This window comes from Vidua chalybeata, chromosome 8 (genome assembly GCF_026979565.1).
Source record: "Vidua chalybeata isolate OUT-0048 chromosome 8, bVidCha1 merged haplotype, whole genome shotgun sequence".
In the NCBI taxonomy this organism is placed as follows: Eukaryota; Metazoa; Chordata; class Aves; order Passeriformes; family Viduidae; genus Vidua; species Vidua chalybeata.
The window spans coordinates 2,511,672-2,532,157 of NC_071537.1; the positions used below are offsets into that span (position 1 = coordinate 2,511,672).

A 20,486-nucleotide genomic window follows, 5' to 3' on the forward strand; every position below is an offset into this window, starting at 1 on the left:
GTGTCGTAATCAATACTTTATCAATATCTTTTTTTCTCACCTCCATTTCCATCCTGGGATCATTAAGCCCACGTTTACGTTTAGGCATTTTTTTAAGCCACACTAAAATCACCTCAAAACATGGTTTCAAGGATCTGTAACATTGGTGGCCATTGAAAATATATTAAGAGAAATTATTACCAAATCCAAGATGTCTCCTCCACCTTCCACACCTAATGATGGAATGGATGTCAATAAATAATTGGGCTTTTTATAGATAAACATTTATTCAAAGGCACTCAGGTGAGCAAAGAAGAGTAGCAAAGCCAATGCAGATTTAAGGAGGAATATCCAAAAATAGTGACTCTTATAAGAAGACTCACATTAATGGATTAGATTTTTGCCATTATAAACTTTAAACTTTTTGTAACTTTAAAATTAAGTTTATTGTATTTGTAAGCATTTGTTTCTTCTTTGCCGATAAAGAAAATGAAGAGGTATTTTATACAGTCCCTTTATATGCTGCGCTCATTAAATTCTAAAGGAAAATGTAAAAGACAACTTGCATATTTTTAACTGATCAAACATATTAAAGCAAGTTTGGATAAAATTTGCATCTGAATATGCTTAACCTCATTACTCATCTCAAAATGAATACTTGGTGAAAAAAAAATATACAGCACTTATTAAAAAAAGGGTGTTTTGACTGGGGGTAGGAACCTGGAGTTGTTCACATTTGCCCAGTTGGGTTTAATTCTGCAACGCTGCCTTTTGAAAAGCTCAGCAGGGGAAAGAAAGGTAATAACAGACGGCTCTGTAGAACTGCAATTTATGTATATACATTTGTGATTCACAGGGAATGCTGGAATAGAGGGAAAAGTGAGGATTTTCTCCATCAGCAGGGCGCTCAACAGCCTGGTTTTCACAGGGAAAATTGGGAAGGAATTCATTCCTGTGAGGGTGGTGAGGCCCTGGCACAGGATGACCAGGGAAGTTAACAAAATAATAATGGGTTATTTCTGTGTCACCAACTGCCAAGTGCCAGAAAATCATAACAGAGATGCAATTCAGACATGTTATAGCCCTACTTTTCTTTAGCTGCTAATTCAACCCATAAAAATCCTAATAATAGTGAAAAAAAGCCCTTAAAATGTCACTGAAGCAATGATTCTGGCATCAACCAAGTGACACACGTCTTAAATTGGCACATGACACAGACAAATCAATGATAAAAATTGCTATTAAAGGTGTCACACACACCTTTGATAGTCAACTTCATTTTAGTGACAGTGCTGGAAAGGCCACTCACCTGAAAACATGGTCACATACAAAAGGCTTCTCCACCATGCTCATATATATATTATATATATATAAAAATATATATTAACCTGCCAGGCAAAAATGTCAGTGTTTCAGATGGTTATGACCCAGAGGGATGGATTGGGTCATTTATCTTCATTTCTAGCAACACCCTGAAGAAATAGAAAGCACTGAATACGTTTGAAGACAAAGTTTTTCTACTAAAATTCAACTATTCCATCTTAGAAACCAGAAAGGAAAAAACAGTGTTTGTTTTGTACACCTAAAAAACACCTGTCAGTGTCAAAGAGATTTCTCCAAGCCAGGGGAAATTTCCAGAGCAAGAAAAGTCTCTGGAAACACTTAACCTAAGGTGACACTTACCCTTATGAATGTTGGGAATCCCTGGCCATAGTATCCAACAGCAAAATAATCTGGTTTTGGTCGTATCACCTTCACAATGTTTTCATAGAACTGGGCTTGTTTTCTCTGCAAAATAAACAGGAGGGATTTGAATGACCTGAGCTTTTAGGAGATTCCTTATACTTAAGATCTTGTATGCATCTCTAAATTAAAGATGTTTCATTCCCCTTTTTTTCCTCACCTCTATATCAGATTCATGGCAATATTTGGAAATACCAGACTCTGTAGCCATCATTTTTCTACTCATCATGGTGAATCTGACTGTTCCCTAAGGAATATCTCAATTTTAATGAATTTCACCTTATCATGGTGAACCTCACTGCTCCATATCCAATATCTCAATTTTGATGGACCTCATGTTGGTGAACTTCATTGTTCCATATCCAATATCTCAATTCTGATGAACTTCAACATTGTGAACTTCATTGTTCCATATCCAATATCTCAATTTTGAGGGCCCTCATCTTGATGAACGTCACTGCTCCATATCCAATATCTCAATTTTGATGAACTCCAGCATCTCAACCGATGAACTTCATCACTGTGAACCTTACTGTTCCAAATCCAATATCTCAATTTTGATGGACCTCATCTTGGTGAACCTCGCTGATTCATATCCAATATTTCACTGCAGTGAAGGTCAGGAATTTGCAAGGCAATCTGAAATTCCAGTTGTGACACTTCTGACGCCAAAACACCGGAAGGATGAAGCCGCACACAGCTCATCCCAATGGTGCTGACTTGTCAGTTTTGGGCTCTTACAGCTCATTACATTTTTCTACTACTTCTCTTCCATATTTACAACCATGAATTTGCATATGGAAAGCAGGCAGTTGAGGACTGCAGGAAAATGTAAATGTTGGAATAAACACACGCATGTCAGACGCCATCTGCTTTCGACGCCGAGTTCTTCTTTATCTCTAATGATGAAATAATGGCAAATGAGCAGCTTCAGAAGATCTGTTCATTAACTTATTTTTAGTCTATTATTTCTGCAAAGAGAATGACTTTTGATCTGGGGGGAGGTTTAGTGCTGCTCCCACACGACAGACAACAGTACCAAGACTACAAAGAACCAGATCTGCCAAGTATTTCTCAGCTCGTCTGGAGCAAAACTATTTTGTCATTTGTGAATTGTCTTAGAGGCTAGTATTTAATATTGCTTGAAGAAAAGAGACAAGAGGGAGAATAGAAAGAACAAAAAACTTCTAAGTTTTATTGTAGGAGAAAAAAAGGAGCTGTTCAGCAAGCAGCAATGGGAAAAGCTGATGGGGTATGTGAGACCTGACTCAAATGGGAGAGTGTATTTTGATCTTTGTCTTGTGAGGGAAATGCACGCCAGGAGTAATTCTGTGACATCTCATCTCTTGGCTGATGAGCAGATAAACTCAACTGTCTGAAGTGAGGATTGGAAATTCTGCGTTTCCCTTCTTAGAAGAGGGAGAAACTCCATGGAAATATCCAAGGCCAGGCTGGACAGGTCTTGGAGCAACCTGGGACAGTGGAAGTTGTCCCTGCCCACGGCAAAGTGGGTGGAACTGGATGAGCTTTAAGGTCCTCCCAACCCAAATCATTCAATCACTCTGTGATCATTGGCTACAATGAATAAAGTGCAAATTCCAACTTCTCCCTCAAAATGGATCCAGTAGGATAATTGAAGAGTGGCTGCCTCTGCGACAAACCCGTTCACGTTCCCTTGTGCAAGCCAAAGGAGATGGAAAATGAAAATGGAGGGACTTGGAGAGTAGCCACCCCCTGGTGAATAATCACATCTGACAACCATTTCTGGTTGAGGAACAATCCTACCCAATTCCTTTCATACTGAAATGAAGAATATGCTGTGCCCACCCCAGGAGCAGCGAGCTGGGGCTGTGTGGAGCTGAGTTCAACACTGCAGGAATGTCCAGCTCAGACACACTGGGATAAAGAAAACAGATAAATAATTCAAAGAAACTGAGGAAAATGTACTCTGAGTGCAAAAACAAAAGGGATCAAAAACTTCAGAGTGGAGAATTTTCAGAAACAAACTGGAATCACATCCCAGCTCCTGTGGAAATGGTTGGGACCTGAGGAGGGACATTGACAGCTGCCATTTATCTCTTTGGAAGAGAACAGGAGGAAAAAAATGGTGCAGGAATAATGAATGGGTAACGTCAGGGCAAAAATAACTGACTGGAGACATGAATGCTTGGGGATTATTCATACCTAAAAAAAGAAATGTGAATATAGAAAGACACTTGAGAGAGAATGGGGATTTTTTTTCCATGTCCCCATTTATATTTAAATTCAAAATTTCCTTTTATACCCCAAATAAATCAGCATAGCATTACTGAAATGTTTTTCTTTCAGCTAAAAAAAAAAATAAATTCAATGTTTTTCAGACAATCCAGTGGTAGCCAGTTAATTGACACTGATCCAACAAAAACCATGATGGGTATTTTTTTCTGAATTTTACTGTCATTGCTATAGTATTTTTATATAATTTTAAAAGCTTAGAAATTCAACTCTGAAATAAATTATTGCAGTGTGTATACCATTAAAAAACCTACCAGCAGTTCACTGAGTTGTTCATAATCAAACATTTCATTTTCATACTGTTCTGCAAGTTCTTTACCCAAGGCAATGGCCTCTTCCCACATCTGTTGGACAAAAAAATCACAAAACAACAAAAAGAAGCTGAATTACATACCTTGGTTAAACATCAACACAAGAATCAAATAAATCTGAATAAAGCAACCAAATTAATTGTGTCACATGCCTGAAAACACTGAGCAACTGACATGCCAAAGAGCTGTGCTGGGGTTGTAAATGCCTCAATTAATGGAATCATGGAATTGTTGAGGCTGGAAAAGCCCTCCAAGTTCACTGAGTCCAACCATCCCCAGCACTGCCAGGGCCACCACTGCCCCACGTCCCCAAGTGCCACATCCACATGGATTTTACATCCCTCCAGGGATGGGGACTCCAAACCTCCCTGGGCAGCTGGGCCAGGCCTGGACAAACCTTTCCATGAAGGAATTTTCCCAAATATCCACCCTGAGCCCAGCCTGAGGCCGTTCCCTCTCCTCCTGTCCCTGTTCCCTGGAGCAGAGCCCGACCCCCCTGGCTGTCCCCTCCTGTCAGGAGCTGTGCAGAGCCACAAGGTCCCCCCTGATCCCCCTTTGCTCCAGGCTGAGCCCCTTCCCAGCTCCCTCAGCTGCTCCTGGGGCTCCAGCCCCTTCCCTGGACACACTCCAGCCCCTCAATGACTTTTTTATCATTGCAGGGCCCAAAACCTGACACAGGATTGGAGATGGCTCAGCAGGGCCAGTACAGAGGGACAATCCCTGCCCTGGTCCTGCTCCACACCATTTTTAACACAACCCAGGTGCCATCGGCCTTCTTGGCTTGGTGGCACTCGAGGTGATCTGCTCCATGACCTTCCCTGGCACAGGATGCAAATTTACTGGATCCCAACCAAGTCAAATGATCAAAGAGCTTCAGAAGTGAAATGATTCCTGCCAGCCCGTCCAGTAATGTGTAAACACAGCCTGTCCACGGAGACACGCAGGACCTAAGGCTTTGGAGCAAAGCTGGTGATTGATTATATTTCATAATCACCTCTCTCTCCCTCTAATATCTGTAATCTGTATTAGACAGGACAGGCAATTTGCAGATATTGCTTTGAACAAATACTCATTATATTTCCATTGGTTCTTCTTCTTCTTGTTCCTCAACCATGAAATTCAGCCACTGTCTCAAGTGACCCAAAGAAATTTAACAATATCCTTCAGCTCCTCAGAAGGCAACAATCTTAATGAGGAGCAGCAAGAATGGTTTTAAATGTGCATTTTTCATTTGTTTTTTCCACTCCAAAGATAAAGAACCACTCAAACCCAAAAATATGCTTAAATTAGCACACCAGGCTATCTAAGATCAAACTTGATGATCTACCTCTGCTGCTGAAATTTGGTTGGGATTGCTGACCTCACTTTATTATAAAAATGAGTTTCGGAATAAGTTAGAAATGCAGATGTTATCAGTCTTCATCTTAAATTTAAATCCTCTGGCCACAGCACCTCAGTCTCCTCTCAGCATCAGGCCACACACTCCTCGCCCTCGTGGAATCCTGAGGGGATGCAGCAGCCAAGAGCAGGTGGATGGAGAAGGGGTGAGGGAAAGGCTGAACACACAATTCCCCATTTTTCCCTAAAAACATCCACCCTTGGGGACAGGGAGTTTGGGATCAAGCACCACAACTTCCAAAGATGGTGGGAGGTGGATGCTGGGGAGAGAAGAGGAACAGTGACCTGGAGAAACCTTCAAAACAACTGATCCCTGCATCCATCCCATAAAAATCCCTCAATCCCATCCTCTTCAAAGCACTGTGCAAATAAGAGATATTTTACACCCCAAACCCCAAAAGTTCCCCAAACCACACAAATGAAATTCCACACTCAAAGCCCCAAAATCAGTGCCAGGTGAATTCTATTCGTCTACTGATCTGCAGGTTGAAATTGCATTTCCTAGTTTATCAGGAAAACTTGGAAAAAATAAGACTTTTAGGAAAATTCCTGGTTCTAGATGCTGATTTGAAAATAAAACATTAAGGATGAATCCTCAGCAAGTCTTCCTGTGGAACATGCCGATGTCACAAAAAGCAAGATGGGTCCCATTGGCTCACCGGCCCTCCCTGCTCCTCTCTGGAAAAAAGGAGCCAATTTTCAAGTGGAGGGATGGACTGGAAGGTTGTCCTGGCAAACTGAGTGGGAATGGCTGGAAAGCAGCAGCCTGGAGAGGCAGGGAGCTGCTGATGGAGATGAGGAAACGCAGAGCGAAAAACAGCAGATCACAGTGAGAAAGGAGAGAGATTTCTGCCCTCCAAGTAAAGGCAAAATAAGGGCTGAAAACTGCACTGTGGGGCTGAGCAAGGGGAAAGGAGCTTCTGAGTCCTGCAAAAACCAGCTGGGATGATGTCTGGACAAAGTGGTGACCTAATTCAAGATAAAAAAAGCCATGAATGCTCACAAGGAGCAGAATCTGGTGCTTCATTAACCTTTCCTTGCAGCTCCTCGTGATATTCGACCCCTCCTCTTGATTTTACTTATTTCTCCAACAAGGTTCAGAATGTTATTTATCTAGGGAAGAGGACTGGAATGAGCATGAGTTGCCTCATGTTTGTAAAGTGCCTTGAAGGTGAAAAACGCATCAGAAGGACTAATTACAATCACGGTAATGAGGGATCACGTCTGCAGGAAATTACAAGGCAGCCTGAACGCTCTGCAGCGCAGTTTTTGCAAATGGAAGGATCTGAATGTTTTTATCCATATTATGGGTCTAATCTAGCATGATGATACAGAGCATGTTTTTATTTTTAAACAAAAATTAACATGAATTTAAGAGTAAAGGCACAGTTGCAGAAAAAGGAGGACATTTTCACACACCAAGCTGGGTTAATTTTGACTCAGAAGGGCAATACAGCACCAATTTATAGGAACTGAACTAATATTCAGGTGTTTGTTAAGTCAGCAAGTGAAAGCTTTCAAAATCACTTAACCTCCCCTCATTTTGAGTGCCATTTTCTTCTGAAATTCAGTCATCCATAACTTGTGCATATTTTCATTTCAAAGGCAACGGTGTGACCATCACTTCCCTTGTCCTGGTTCCCTGTTTGTCTGTTCAGATTTAACCAGTCCCTCCCCTAAATGAGACTGGAAATAAACTGAAGCCTAAATCATTTTTGATTTGCATTAACACTGTAAACAAACTCCCTTGGTTCTTCCCACTGACTCCTGGATGAGCACAGATGTGCACCCAAACCAGAATGCAGACGGTTTAGATGGGATATTGGGAAGAAATACTTCCCTGGGAGGGGGGGCAGGCCCTGGCACAGGGTGCCCAGAGCAGCTGTGGCTTCCCCTGGCTCCCTGGAAGTGTCCCAGGCCAGGCTGGAGGAACCTGGGAGAACTGACATCCGTGCTTGTGGTGGGGTGGGACCAGGTGACCTTTAAAGGTCCTTCCCAACCCAAACCAGTCAGTGATTCTGAAGGCAGACACACTGTGCCTACACATCACTGCCTATAGGTACCACAGCACTGCCACTGATTAAATAACAACTTTAGCAGAATTAAATCTCCTTTGATTTTTTTTTCACCTTCCCACCCTTGTCTGTGAACACCATAAACACACCAGAGCAGAGGCTGCTTCCACTGCACCTCCTCTAGCCTGAACAAAGTCTTTAGATGTTACTGAATATTAATATTAATAATGGATTCTGTAAATGTTCCAGAGCCTGAAAAATGAATCCTCAAATTAAATGTGATCCAGATTTAGTTCATGTGCAACAGACAATAATCACATAATCCTTGCGTTCTTCCCAGCAAGGAAGTGGAGATGAACAGGAGAAAACCAGACCATGGAATCACACCAGAATGATTTGGGTTAAAGATCATCTCCTTCCACCCCTGCCATGGCAGGGACACCTCCCACTGTCCCAGGCTGCTCCAGCCTGGCCTTGGGCACTGCCAGGGATCCAGGGGCAGCCACAGCTGCTCTGGGCACCCTGTGCCAGGGCCTTACACCCCCACAGGGAACAATTCCTGCCCAATATCCAACCTAAATTTACCCACTTTCCCCTTAGAGCCATTCCCTGTGTCCTGTCCCTCCCTGCCTTGTCCCCAGCCCCTCTCCAGCTCTCCTGGAGCCCCTTTAGGGCCTGGAAGGGGCTCTGAGCTCTCCCTGGAGCTTCTCCTCTCCAGGTTAAACAATCCCAGCCCTCTCAGCAGAGCAGCTTGAATTAGAGCATTTGTTTCTGGCTTAAATTACTGGAATTCCTTTAAAGTTTCTCTAAAAGTCAGTTTACAAGTTCTCCTGCTGACGTGGTGTCTGTCACGTTATCTTTAATGGAACACGTTCAGGAGTGTACTGAAAATCTATCATACTGCAAATACACAACAAAAAGGGAGAAAGGGGAAAAGATTCTTTCCATTTTTTGCCAGTCTTTGTCCAACTAATCCTCTCCAGCCAAGACCTCTGCTAAGAGAAAAAGCACCCAGTTTTTGTTTCTACTGCCTCTTAAAAAACTCACTGTGCTCCAACATCTCTGTTTGGAATTCCCAACTGTCCAGTTGTTCCTTCAGAGGAACAACGAGAACTTGGATTATGGAACTCAATTTCTTGAGTGGAGAGAGCCCTGAACTCCAGAGGCCCAGGAGTCAACAGAATCACTAAGGCTGGAAAAGACTTCTGAGATCATCAACCATCACCTTGTTTAACAGTAAATCCTGTCCTCAGGTGTCAAACCCATACATTTTTTGAGCAATTCCAGGGATGGGGACTGCACCACTGCCCTGGGCAGCCTGTTCCTCTGCTTGTCACCCCTTTCCATGAAGAAACTTTTCCTAATATCCAACCTAAACTTCCCCTGGTGCAACCTGAGGCTATTTCCTGAACAACGTGGCTTTTCCCTTCTGCAGCTGCACCATAACACCTCCAACATCACAGAAAACCAACCTAAACCTGGAGATTTTTCCACCATTTTCAAACAAACAGGGACCCTGTGTCTCACATCCCCTCTGAAAAATTCAGCTGTTTGCTCCAGAGCCAATTTATTCAGGTGAGGACAGCGGGGCTGTGGCCCAGGATCCTGATAAATGAAATCTATATTCTTGAAGGTCAATAACTCCCAATCTGCTGCCTCGCAGATTTCCTGCCTTGGAAGCTTTCCCAGCTTTGCCCAGGACATGGCAAGTCTTCTGGAGAAATGAGTTGTACAGGGAGCTCCTACACAGGATTTGTACGAGGTACAACTCATTAATGGGAGAAACAATTTATCTGCAGAGGGTACCAGGGAGAGAGGCTGCTGATAATGGAAGGAAAACGCTTCTTTCATACTCAGGGGGTAAGAAAAATGTGCAGAGCCTAAATTTAGTTGTGTAGACATGAGCTGCAAATTGTTATGGGCAAGACTTTGCCGATGCAGGAGGTCTTTTTTAGGGAAAACCCGGTGATTTAATTTATTTTTCAAGCTGGATTGCTTGTTGGCCAGAAAGAACTACAGCATCCAATTTAGTTTTTGAGGTTAATAGCAGCAAAGGAGGATCTCAGGGTATTTCTGAGCTCCTGCAGAGTTAATGGTCAGGAGCAGTGAAATAGTCTGGGGTAAGAATATTGTGGTGCCACATTCTGATGTGTGAGGGACCTTCTAAGCTGGTTAAATTTCAGGTAGTGTTAATTAACCAGCACGAATGCTTAATATTTTAAATAAAATGCTAAACCTCAGCATTTCTCTGTTGTTAGCACTGCATTCAAGATACAGCCAGGTTGGAAACTCTTTAAATAAATAAATAAATAAATACATTCATTTGGAACATGGTCAGACTCTGTATCCTCCCTCTCCCAAGACTCTGTGTCCTTCCCAGCTCTCAGGACAGCTCCGGGGCTGAGCTGGCCACGAGCCTCACACAGATTTTTGGCAGACAGGTGAATTTCACCACTCACTTGTTAAGAGGGAAGAAAAAGCCATCTGATGTCATCCCATGAGCCAGAAAAAAAGGCCTTTTAAGCCAAAGCATGGCATTTGCTGTATAATTTCAGATATTTTCTGTTCTGTGGCTGCTGTAAAGCAGTAAAAGCTTTTTTTTTTTTGGAGGAGGACGGGAGAAGGAGGAGCAGAAATAAATGAGCAGTGTGCATTTGTTTAGTTTTTTCTCCTCAGGACCAACATTTTCAATTTATGGAGGAGCAGAGGAAAACATGTTCTGATTTATGGGCAGCAGCTTCACCAGCAATCCTGAGCCCGTGGCTGTTCCCACATTTCAGCAGGCAGGAATAGGAATGCTGCTGCTTCCCTTGTGGCTCCACAAACAAACCTGGTCTAAAACAACACCTTATCTTTGCCAAGGAGCATTCCCTGGATTCAGGAGCTCACCAGCATTGATTTCCATCAGCTCCTTACCAGAGGAAAAATGTCATCCCATCCCTTTCCCCATCCCTTGAGTCCCATCACTATTTCCCTTCTCTCCCTGGGATATTCTAACCCAAGGATTTCCAGTAAAGTCCCTGCATTAAGGGCTTTGTTGGAAATCACAAAGCCTCAGGAAAACACAGAGAGAGCAAACACTTGAGAGCAGTTCAGAGGATGGGTCAGACTGCTGGGATAAGCCTGAGGATCAGGATTTTAAGGGCAAAAGCCAAGAGAGATGGAGAAGAGACTGAAAAGTGCAGTGCAGCGAAGAAGAATGACCTAGGAGAGAAAAGGATCCCCATACCAGGGAAACAACTTTCCTTTTGGAAAGAAGGAGCTTAGAAAAGGAATGAAGAGCATAACTAATCAGGAATCAAATCCACAAAGTAGAACAACTGCAAAATGCAAAGGTTGTTTCTGAAAAATGCTCCTTCCCTAAAGGTGGAAGTTGTACTTCAGCTTCATAAAAAGTTGGTTTAAGAACCAAAAGTCAAATAGAGGTAAAAAAAACCAAACATGCTAAGAATAACAGATTAAAAGAAATTAAAAATGATGAATCCTACATAGATCTTGAACTCCAAGTACCAGGGATACTCTGGTGAGGGTCAGCATTTTGTTCTCAGCCCACATGAGGTGCCATTCCTGCCTTCAGGGTAAATCCACACTGCCTTTTCCTCACTTACAAATCTCTCAGGCACTTCTGGGTGGAGTGTTCACTCCATTCCAGCATGTGAGTGGAGGATGAAATCTAAATTCATGAATGCCCATGAATGCCAATATTTAAGGGATAAGCCTCATGGTTGGCTTTCAATAGACAAGGAAATTGTGAATTCCCCTGGGAAATTACTCTGTCAAGAGAAAGGGATCCTGATTTTTGAGAGGCTGAACTACACCAGCCTTTAAAAATAAAAAGCCAATGTTTTAGGAAATCCCTCTGCTCCATTTCTTCTGCACAATGTTTCTAACTCCCTCCCTTCCCAAATCCACAGCTTCCCATCAGGCAGGTTGGGGTGGGAGAGGCACAGGCTCACAACTTGAAAACAAAACTCCTGAGCTTCTGGAAAAGCCTGGGGTGTCTGCACAGCTGCCCAGTGCTGGTGAGCTCCTTCTGACACCTCTTGTTAACTTAATGGGAAGGGAAATCAAACAAGTGGGATGTGGAGTGAACTGCCAGGCAGGGACCCAGCTGGGTGATTATGGCACAAAAAAAGCAGGAATTGGTTTGGGCATGGGTTCAGTGTCCCAAAAATGCACAGCAAAAGCTGTTTCAGGTGTTTTACTGATCATGGAGAGCTAAAGCAGCTGCTGGGCTACATTTGCAAACTGCTCAAGGAATTCAAGAAGTTGATTTAACTTAATGTCAGAACATCCCAAATGAGAGGATTACCTTCAATCTACACTGGCAACCTCCACTTGGAGCTTCCTGACATTTGCAAAATCACACAAGATGAATATTCTCAGTGTATATTGATTTTTTTATTTCCCTTTTCATGGGGTAATGTGAAAAATTATCACTAGCTTGAGTGACCAGAAAATGAGAGAAGGGATATCTGTAAGTAGAAAAGAGTAGTTTGGAAATAAATCATCTCCTCACACACACAAAAATCCCACAGGAGTCCTGGCACTTGAGTTCTGCACAGAACTGGTGCTCAGCAGAACAATCCCCAGTGCCTGGACACCAGAAAGGACCAACAGGAAGCCATAAAGACAAACAAAATAAAATAAAACAAAAGAAAACCAACAAAATAAAAACAGGCAACTCCTGGTTTTCCTTCCAGACAGGAATGTAGGATTAAAATAAGCTTTAAAATCAGCTGTGACCCTCATTCCAATGAGATTCTTCTCATTCACCCAGGAAAAGCTTTTTGGGCAGCAGGAACTGTCCCCAGGTCACCTCCAGCAGCCCCAGCCCCAAACAGCCACTTGTGCACCACTCCAGAATTATATTTTTACAACTTTTGTCCCAGTCCAGAATTACATTTTTTACCCCAATCCGTAACTACAACATTTAGCATCATTCATTAATGACTTTTAAGTATTGCATTAAGATAAGCCATAAAATTTGACTTTTTAAGCAACATTTTTAACAAAATTATAGAAATTATAGTTCCTATCAAATTTATTCTAGGATTTTAATCTGATTCTGCTAAAAACTCACCTGGAAAGGATGGGCTGGCTGGATAATACTCTAATTCTACCAGAAAACACCACTTCTGTTTACTTTTAAACCCCAAGTTTACACTTCTGAAATGTTCTGATAAAGAGATTCCTGCTTCTATACTTGGATATTTCGTGCCTGAAATATCCAAACACTGATCCATCCCTGTCTCCCACATTAACCCCCTTCCTCTCCAACACCAAGCAATGCCAAATGCAATTTCCTCCTGCATTAAAAGATGCAATTGCCATGAAATATCCTCATCCCAGGATATTTATGCTATGAACCACAGACATCCAGGCCCTGAGGGAATTATTTTTGTGTACGTGAGGAAAAACAAGGGGAGCTGAAGGATTCTGTTAGCTCCTGTAACTGCCAGAAAAAGTCCTCCAAATTACATGCATCACTTTTTTATTTACTCCATGGCATCATATGCCCATATATTTAGCTTTAAAAGATGAGTTATAAATGTACCATTGATTTCCTTTGACTTTTTTTTTTTGTAATATCATTATCTGCAAGTGCTTCCTGAAGGTCACTGGATGCAAACTATGTTTACTATTAAATTTATAAGTTTGAGAGAAAAGCAATGAAATACATTTGCTCTTTTTTTCTTCCCTTTTTACCTTGCCCTTGTCAAAGTAATGGATAATTTCTTGGTAGAGCTGATCTTTCAGCTGTCCTTGAGTTGCAGCTTGGTATCCATCCCGCTGGGTAAGATGTGCTGCACATGCTTCTTCTGACCACTAAATCACACAAAAAAAAAAAGGGGAAAAGTGAAAGCAAATCCAAAGCTGTGAGTTCTGAAGTGAAATAAAAGAGAGGGGCTTTATTTAAGGGAGTGGTACTGCAGTTAATGAACCAACAAAGGGTTTTTTCATAGCTGTGTCCTTTGCTTCCTTGGGCACAAGCAGCATTTATTTGGATGCTGTAATTGGAGGCTAATTACATCCATCAGTGGAAGGGAACTTCTGGAGGTGGCTTCCTCTCCTTGGTGGGTTTGATGAGGGTGACCTTGGCCTCTGATGGGTCCAGCCCGGTGGGGACACAAGGAACACTTCACTTTATGTGAGAGAAACCCTGGAGCCCAGATCCATCAGCACAAAGGTGATGCCTCAGGTTTGGCTTTTCTGTTTTTCACATTCTGTGCTGCTTTAGTGTGAGGGTCTGGGCTTCATCTCAGGGGATGGGGAGCTCTCTGCACAGAGCAGGGAGACAAAACAATTCCTGCTCCAGCTGGGCACCAAGGACAAATGATCCAAATCTCAGCCCAGGAGCACAAACAGCGTGGGCTGGAGAGAGAAAAACAAGCAGGATGGGAGTGCCTGGGCTAAAGCTGGAATGGGACAATGAACTGCAAGGTGCAAATGGAGCAGAGCTGATCCCAGTGAGAGCCCCCGGGAGCGCTCGTGCATTTTGGGACCATTTTGGTTCCTCTTGGCTGCAGCCCTGGCTGGGCTCTGGTGCTGCCCCAGGTGGATCCATGAGGAGATCCTTTGAATAAATCCCTGCTTTATTCTGTGACTCTGTCCAGTCTCTGCTCCAGGGCAGCCTGCACAAGGCATCACTGGGAAGGGCTGCAGGCAGGGAAATGAGATGGCTCCAACTCACTGAGGATCTCTGGAGGCAGGGAAAACATAATTAACTTTATCCAGCCTGCCTGCAATTAGCAGCTCTGCCTCTTCCAGCAAATGCCTGATGGATCAAGGGAAAGGTGTCAATCATAGGAATCATGGAATGGTTTGGATTGGAAGGGAGCTTGAAGCCCATCCCATCCCATCCCATCCCATCCCATCCCACCTCTGCCATGGCAGGGACACCTTCCACTGTCCTAGGCTGCTCTAAACCCCATCCAATCTGGCCTTGGACACTTCCAGGGATCCAGGGGCAGCCACAGCTTCTCTGAGCAACTCCCAGCTTCATTTCCAGAATTCCTGATACTTTACCTCCTATATATTATTAAATTTCACCCAATCACTTCCTTATTTGGCCAAAATGTTTGTGTTTGGGTCCTGCAGACACCTCTGACAGCTCTGCTCTGAACTCTCTTTCTGAGCAACACAAACCTGCTGGAGCCTGCAATGTGATGGAATTTTTTTTTCAGCATGCTAAGAGCTGCTATCTTCTGTTAGTTTTGAACACCTCAATTTTGAGAAAAAAAGGTTTGAAAACACAACAGAAGTCTCTTTTCTTGAGTAAAGTCTCTTCTCTTGAGTGTTCTTTGTCAGCTTGCAGTAATTTGGCCTCCCTCCCTCCCCAGACAGAGCCTTCTTGCAGATTTGAAGGTGAAATTCTCACACGCTCTCAGTCTTGCCCTCGATGTGATCCCATTAAAATCAGTGGGATGAAATATCTGCCCGTGATGAGTGTCATTGAAAATCCTGTCCTGAGGCTCGACAGAAAAACTCAATTGCTCAGTTACACACCCCCAGTATTGCTGCTTCTCAGGCAACACTGAACTCCTCCCTCCACCAAGGGCTGCAGGAGCAGGGACTGAGGTAGGGATTGATACACTTTTATAGTAAAGTAATTCCAGCCTCTAATGAAATTATATTTACAAACAAACATCCACTCATGGATGGAAACCTGTGACAAATCCTACCCTGGCATCTGCTATCGATTTACATTAGAAAGGGAGAAAAATGGTTCTTTCTTCCCATGGAGTTCTTCCACTGAATTCAAAGGAGCACATGAAGTGAGACACTCACCTGCTCTCTGAACACACTCCCTAAGAAAAGCCACAACGGGCTAAACCCTAATTTGAGGTCACAGGAAGTAAATTGTCTAGTCCAAGTCATGCCAGGTGAAGTCTGAGTGAGGTTTTATGGCATGGTTCATTCCATCATTTATTCAGGAACACAGCCCCATGGAAGGGAATGAATCCTTCACCCTGTCTAAAAGGTTCATCCATGTGAAGTGGGCACAGTGCTTTGGCACTCCAGATGAATCTTTGAGATGTTTCCTTGTGTAATAACCCTCTAATGATTTTAAAATACAGTAAATACGTTTCAGAGTGTCTTAATTTAAATTGCACATGTACACTCTGTACCATATTTAGTCTTTTTATGGCTTGGGTGCAGTTTACTCAGCTCTAAAGTACGAATAATTCTCAGTGCATCCATCAGAAGGATCTCATTTAACACCTTCCCCTTTTCAACTTTTCAAAATAGATATTTGACACTCACACTTTGCTGGGGATTGCTGAAATTAAAGCCAGGATTGCCAAGAGCAGTTGGCTGCTGAGGATGAGCTCCATTTCCTGGATGAAGAGGGGCACAGCAGGGTGCAATCACACAATCCCAGGTGCCTTTGGGTGGGAAGGGACCTTAAAGCCCACCTGGTTCCATGCCCTGCCATGGGAAGGGAAACTTTCCCTGGACCAGGAGGCTGCAGTACACTTGCCATTGGAATGGGCAGGAGATCAAGGGGAAAATGAAATTCTCATTTATCTGTCCCTGACTCTGTGCTCCTGGGGGAGGGTCGTGTCCTTGAGGGGAGTGGAAAGAGATCCACCACTCCTTGGGGAAGAAAGATTTCACTGCAGGTTGTGAAATGTGAGGAAGACAAACAGGACTAAATCAAACCCTTCCAAAACATCTAACTCTTATCACACTGAGATTTTTACTTTTCCCGTTAACTGCTTTTCAAAATTACAACATAAACCTAGGAATTCAGTGATGATTCAGCTGTATTAGATGTGATTTCACCACACAAGTGTCAGCTGGCAAGAGCAGCATCTTCCTAAGTGATAACCAGGAGGGCAAAGTGGGTACCTGCTCCCACATGTGTGATATCAGCACGTAAAAAAGCTGCATGTTAGAGACAACACCTCCTCTCCTGAATGTTTTCAGGAGATTAATGCTTCTGTACAGCTTCATTTCTGGCTGGCAGTGCAGAGTGTTAAACACTCAAATGCTTTATTTCAGGCACTTTCTGCAGGTAGCATATTATTTGTGCATATTGCAGGCTACACCAAACGTTCCTTGAAGAGGAGCAATATTGCTGTGCCTCTTCAAATGTGCTATAAACTGGGTAACACTGCATTACAATGATGTGCACCTTTTAAAGGCATGACCTTGGAAAGAAGGCCATTTGAATCTCTCTGCAATTTTCTGAAATCAGTTACAGACACCCAAGAGCACTCGAGCAGGGGCTCCAGCACTCCTTGCACAAAAGATCTGTGGAGAGCTCATTTACTAAAATACCTGGTTAGAGGCTTTTACATATTGTACAGTCTGGATATTTGCAATTTGGATTTTGTGGTGCTGACTTGACCACATTCCCTTCACTCCAGCTGAAGATCCACCTCTGCCATCCAGTGAAGTGCTGCTTTTCTCTGGGGATGAATTCCACGTGCAAAAGAGAACCCAGCACGGAGCTGTTCATCAGCTTCAAGTGCAGATGTTCTGAGTGCCAAACACCCCCCTGGCTGGCATTTCCCAGACTTAGGATGTGTTTTGGGGTTTACCTTGAGGAGCTTTGCGTGCAGGAGTAAGGTGTAGGCAGCCTCTGTGTAGTTGTCACACTCCTTGTGCAGGTCACACAGCTTGTACAGGTACCTGCCAGCAACAGAAACAATGGCTCTTAAGAAGAGTGGGTTTAAGATGTTACTCAATCATTTATTTTGAAGATTACAAGGGTTCAAGTCTATCTCCAAACAAGTAAATATTTGTGGGATTGGTTAAAGCTCCCATTTCAGTGTGCAGACAACATTTAGGACCATTTGCATTTCCACTGTGCTGGTTTTAAGGGGCACTCAGGGAATCAAGGGATTATTAAGGTTGGAAAAGTCCTCCAAGACTGAGTCCCATCTTTGACTGAACACCACGAGAATGACTTGTGGTGAGTAATAAACCCAATCCAGATTTTGTGCAAGACAGAGCACTTTTACAGTTCAGCTGTGGGGACAGGAATAAGTTTCATTCTTTAACTTCAACATCATTACAACCTCTGGCAGGGGATTCTCTTCATCTGTTTGATTATTTTTACACTGACAGTTAAAAAAATCCCCCAAAAACCATTAAAAATTGTATTTTGAAAAAGCCAGTGAAAATCCTTTCAAGTTTGATATTTATTATAAGTTTGTTAACACAATTGGGAGAGAATTCGGCTGGGGGTTTGACAGTGAGAGACAATTTGATTTTATAGAGATGCTGAACGTGGCAGACCTAAATAATAAAAAACAATTTCATGTGTTTGTCCACAGTTATCAATCCTGCCATTTCCTATTCTTTTTGCAAACTTCTAAAAGACCAATTAAAACCATTTAAACAACAGGAAGAGAGTTGACAAGTGAAAACTCTTCTGAAAAGATAACAAGCACCTGAGAGTGAATAATGAGTCACATTTAGATACCTAAAATAGCAGTACAAACACAAACTTCATTCTTTTAGCACAACAGTGTAAGCAGTAGTCAGCCAAAGCACAAACGGGGGGCTGTGAACCCTGAGGTTTACACAAAGCACAATATTTCCACGTTTACTTGGTCTGAAAAGAGATTTTGAAAGCTTTAAGTTTAAAATAAGTATCAGTCAGATATTATTTCACAGTTGTTTTTATTCCAAGTCACATATTCTGTACCTCACTAGGAGGCAACATCATTTCTTTGCTCAGCTTTTTTGTTTTCTTCACCAACAGAAGAATTCTGGCTCCTGAGTATTTCAGTGCTCATTGCAATGGAACTGAAGGACTTGGAGAAAGGGGACAGAGATAATCTGCTGACTTTCACTTCCAGCACTCTGTTCTCAGTGCAGATAAGCTTTTGAATTACTTCAGGTTCAGCCAAGGTGTGATTTTTCATCACTCCTCTCCTCCAGCCCCCAGGTGACTGCTTAATATGAACTTAATTTCCCCAATTACAGAGCCCGTGTCAGGCAGTTTGTCACCAGTCATGTTTACAAACCTTATGTACATCTCTTCCCTCTCGATCTCCTTGTAGAAATTCTGAAAAACAACATAATTTGGTTACAAAGTCTTTGATTTCACACTTTGGAATGTACACAGAACACGCTCCAAATTAAAAATTCATAATTGCGTAACATCAACCTCCAAACTGCAAAATGCAATTTGCCTCCAGTGATGGAACACAAGTTATTCAACTCAGAAAATCAAACGCTGGGATGTTTCATGTTGCAATGTTTTAGGGCTTCTGTCTCATTGCAAAGGTTAAGAATTTGCAAGAACAATACTGCTAGAAATTTGCTGCTGCCATTTGCAAGGCACACATCATTAACCATTTTCAGCTGAAAATTTTCTAATATACAACAAACCCGAAATTTTTAAGCGACAGTTGTTGTATGGATTGAAAACTCCAAACCCTAGTCCAACAATGCATCATCTGCTCTTGGATTCTAACAGTTATACAAATACAAAGTTAGATTAGTGTTATTTATCTGGTTTCATGTGTCACACATTAGCATCACTCTCCTCTGAGTGCCTCCAGCCTTGAGATAAACTGGTTAACAGTGTAAATATTGTAAATGCAAAATATGATAACTGCAGGAGAGATTCAAGGCATTTCTGAATTTAATTTCAAGTTTGCCTCCAAAATTTAAAATGTATCTAAGAAAACAAAAAACCAAGAAAGTCCTTCTTCACTGAATTAAATATATTTCAGTGGTAAATTAAAAAAGTTTGAGGAGGCACTAAAAGAGCACAAACCCAGTACTAAAAGAGGGATAAATCCAACACAAAAGTGATCCCTTAAAAGAGAACTGGAATGCAGGACAGACTCCACATTTCAGAGAGGAATGATGGGTTATTCCAGTTAATATAGCTGCTTAATAGTCTTGGGTTCAATTCAGAAAACAAACTGCCAGGGCCACCACTGCCCCACGTCCCCAAGTGCCACATCTACATGGATTTTACATCCCTCCAGGGATGGGGACTCCAAACCTCCCTGGGCAGCTGGGCCAGGTCTGGACAAACCTTTCCATGAAGGAATTTTCCCAAATATCCACCCTGAGCCCAGCCTGAGGCCGTTCCCTCTCCTCCTGTCCCTGTTCCCTGGAGCAGAGCCCGACCCCCCCGGCTGTCCCCTCCTGGCAGGAGCTGTGCAGAGCCACAAGGTCCCCCCTGAGCCTCCTTTTCTCCAGGCTGAGCCCCTTCCCAGCTCCCTCAGCTGCTCCTGGGACTCCAGAGCCTTTCCCAGCAGCACTGGCTTACGTGCAGATCAAACCCTCCCAGTTAAACTACCCTTAATGCAGATAAATTGAATCCCAGGAAAAGCTCAGGATCAATAAAGTCCCAGTTAGGAGCTCTTTGAGACCTCACATGGGAATTGTGCCGAGTTTCAGCCGTGGGTTAGATTTTTGCAAAGGCATGAGTTTCACTTCAAGTACCTGCAGAATGATGAAAAGGCTGAGTGGGCCCTGGAGGGAAAAGGGGAGTGTAAAATCAAGCTAAGGTTTGAAATCACGGCGACCGATAGTGACGGAAATTCCACCCTGCGCCGCTGCCCGGGGATTCCAGCGGCTCCAGCAGGCCTGTGCTTGGTGTCTCACGGTGACTGAACCTGACAGCAGCAAATCACCCACAGAATCTATCAGCTGCAAGTGCCTGACAAATTCAGCTGCCCAAAACCAGCATCAGGAGAAGCTGCTGGGAAACACCTGGAGAGACCAAACCCCAACGGGTTCCACGGGGATGGCGAGAATTCCTGGGAGGAGGCTCCGAGTGCTCTCG

The 20,486-nt window shown here is 43.0% G+C and overlaps 1 protein-coding gene across 3 annotated transcripts in view; it reads right to left on the minus strand.

Annotated features, from left to right (window-relative positions):
* The window catches only part of DOCK1 (dedicator of cytokinesis 1), a 273,681-nt gene that overhangs the window by 38,707 nt on the left and 214,488 nt on the right, over positions 1-20,486 (minus strand). For all 3 annotated transcript variants that reach the window (XM_053949419.1, XM_053949420.1, XM_053949418.1), the window contains exons 36-40: positions 18,706-18,746; positions 17,272-17,362; positions 13,430-13,549; positions 4,251-4,340; positions 1,663-1,767 (exon numbers count right to left, since the gene is read on the minus strand). In XM_053949419.1, the coding sequence (XP_053805394.1) occupies positions 1,663-1,767; positions 4,251-4,340; positions 13,430-13,549; positions 17,272-17,362; positions 18,706-18,746 (447 nt within the window). The remainder of the gene's footprint in view (positions 1-1,662; positions 1,768-4,250; positions 4,341-13,429; positions 13,550-17,271; positions 17,363-18,705; positions 18,747-20,486) is intronic.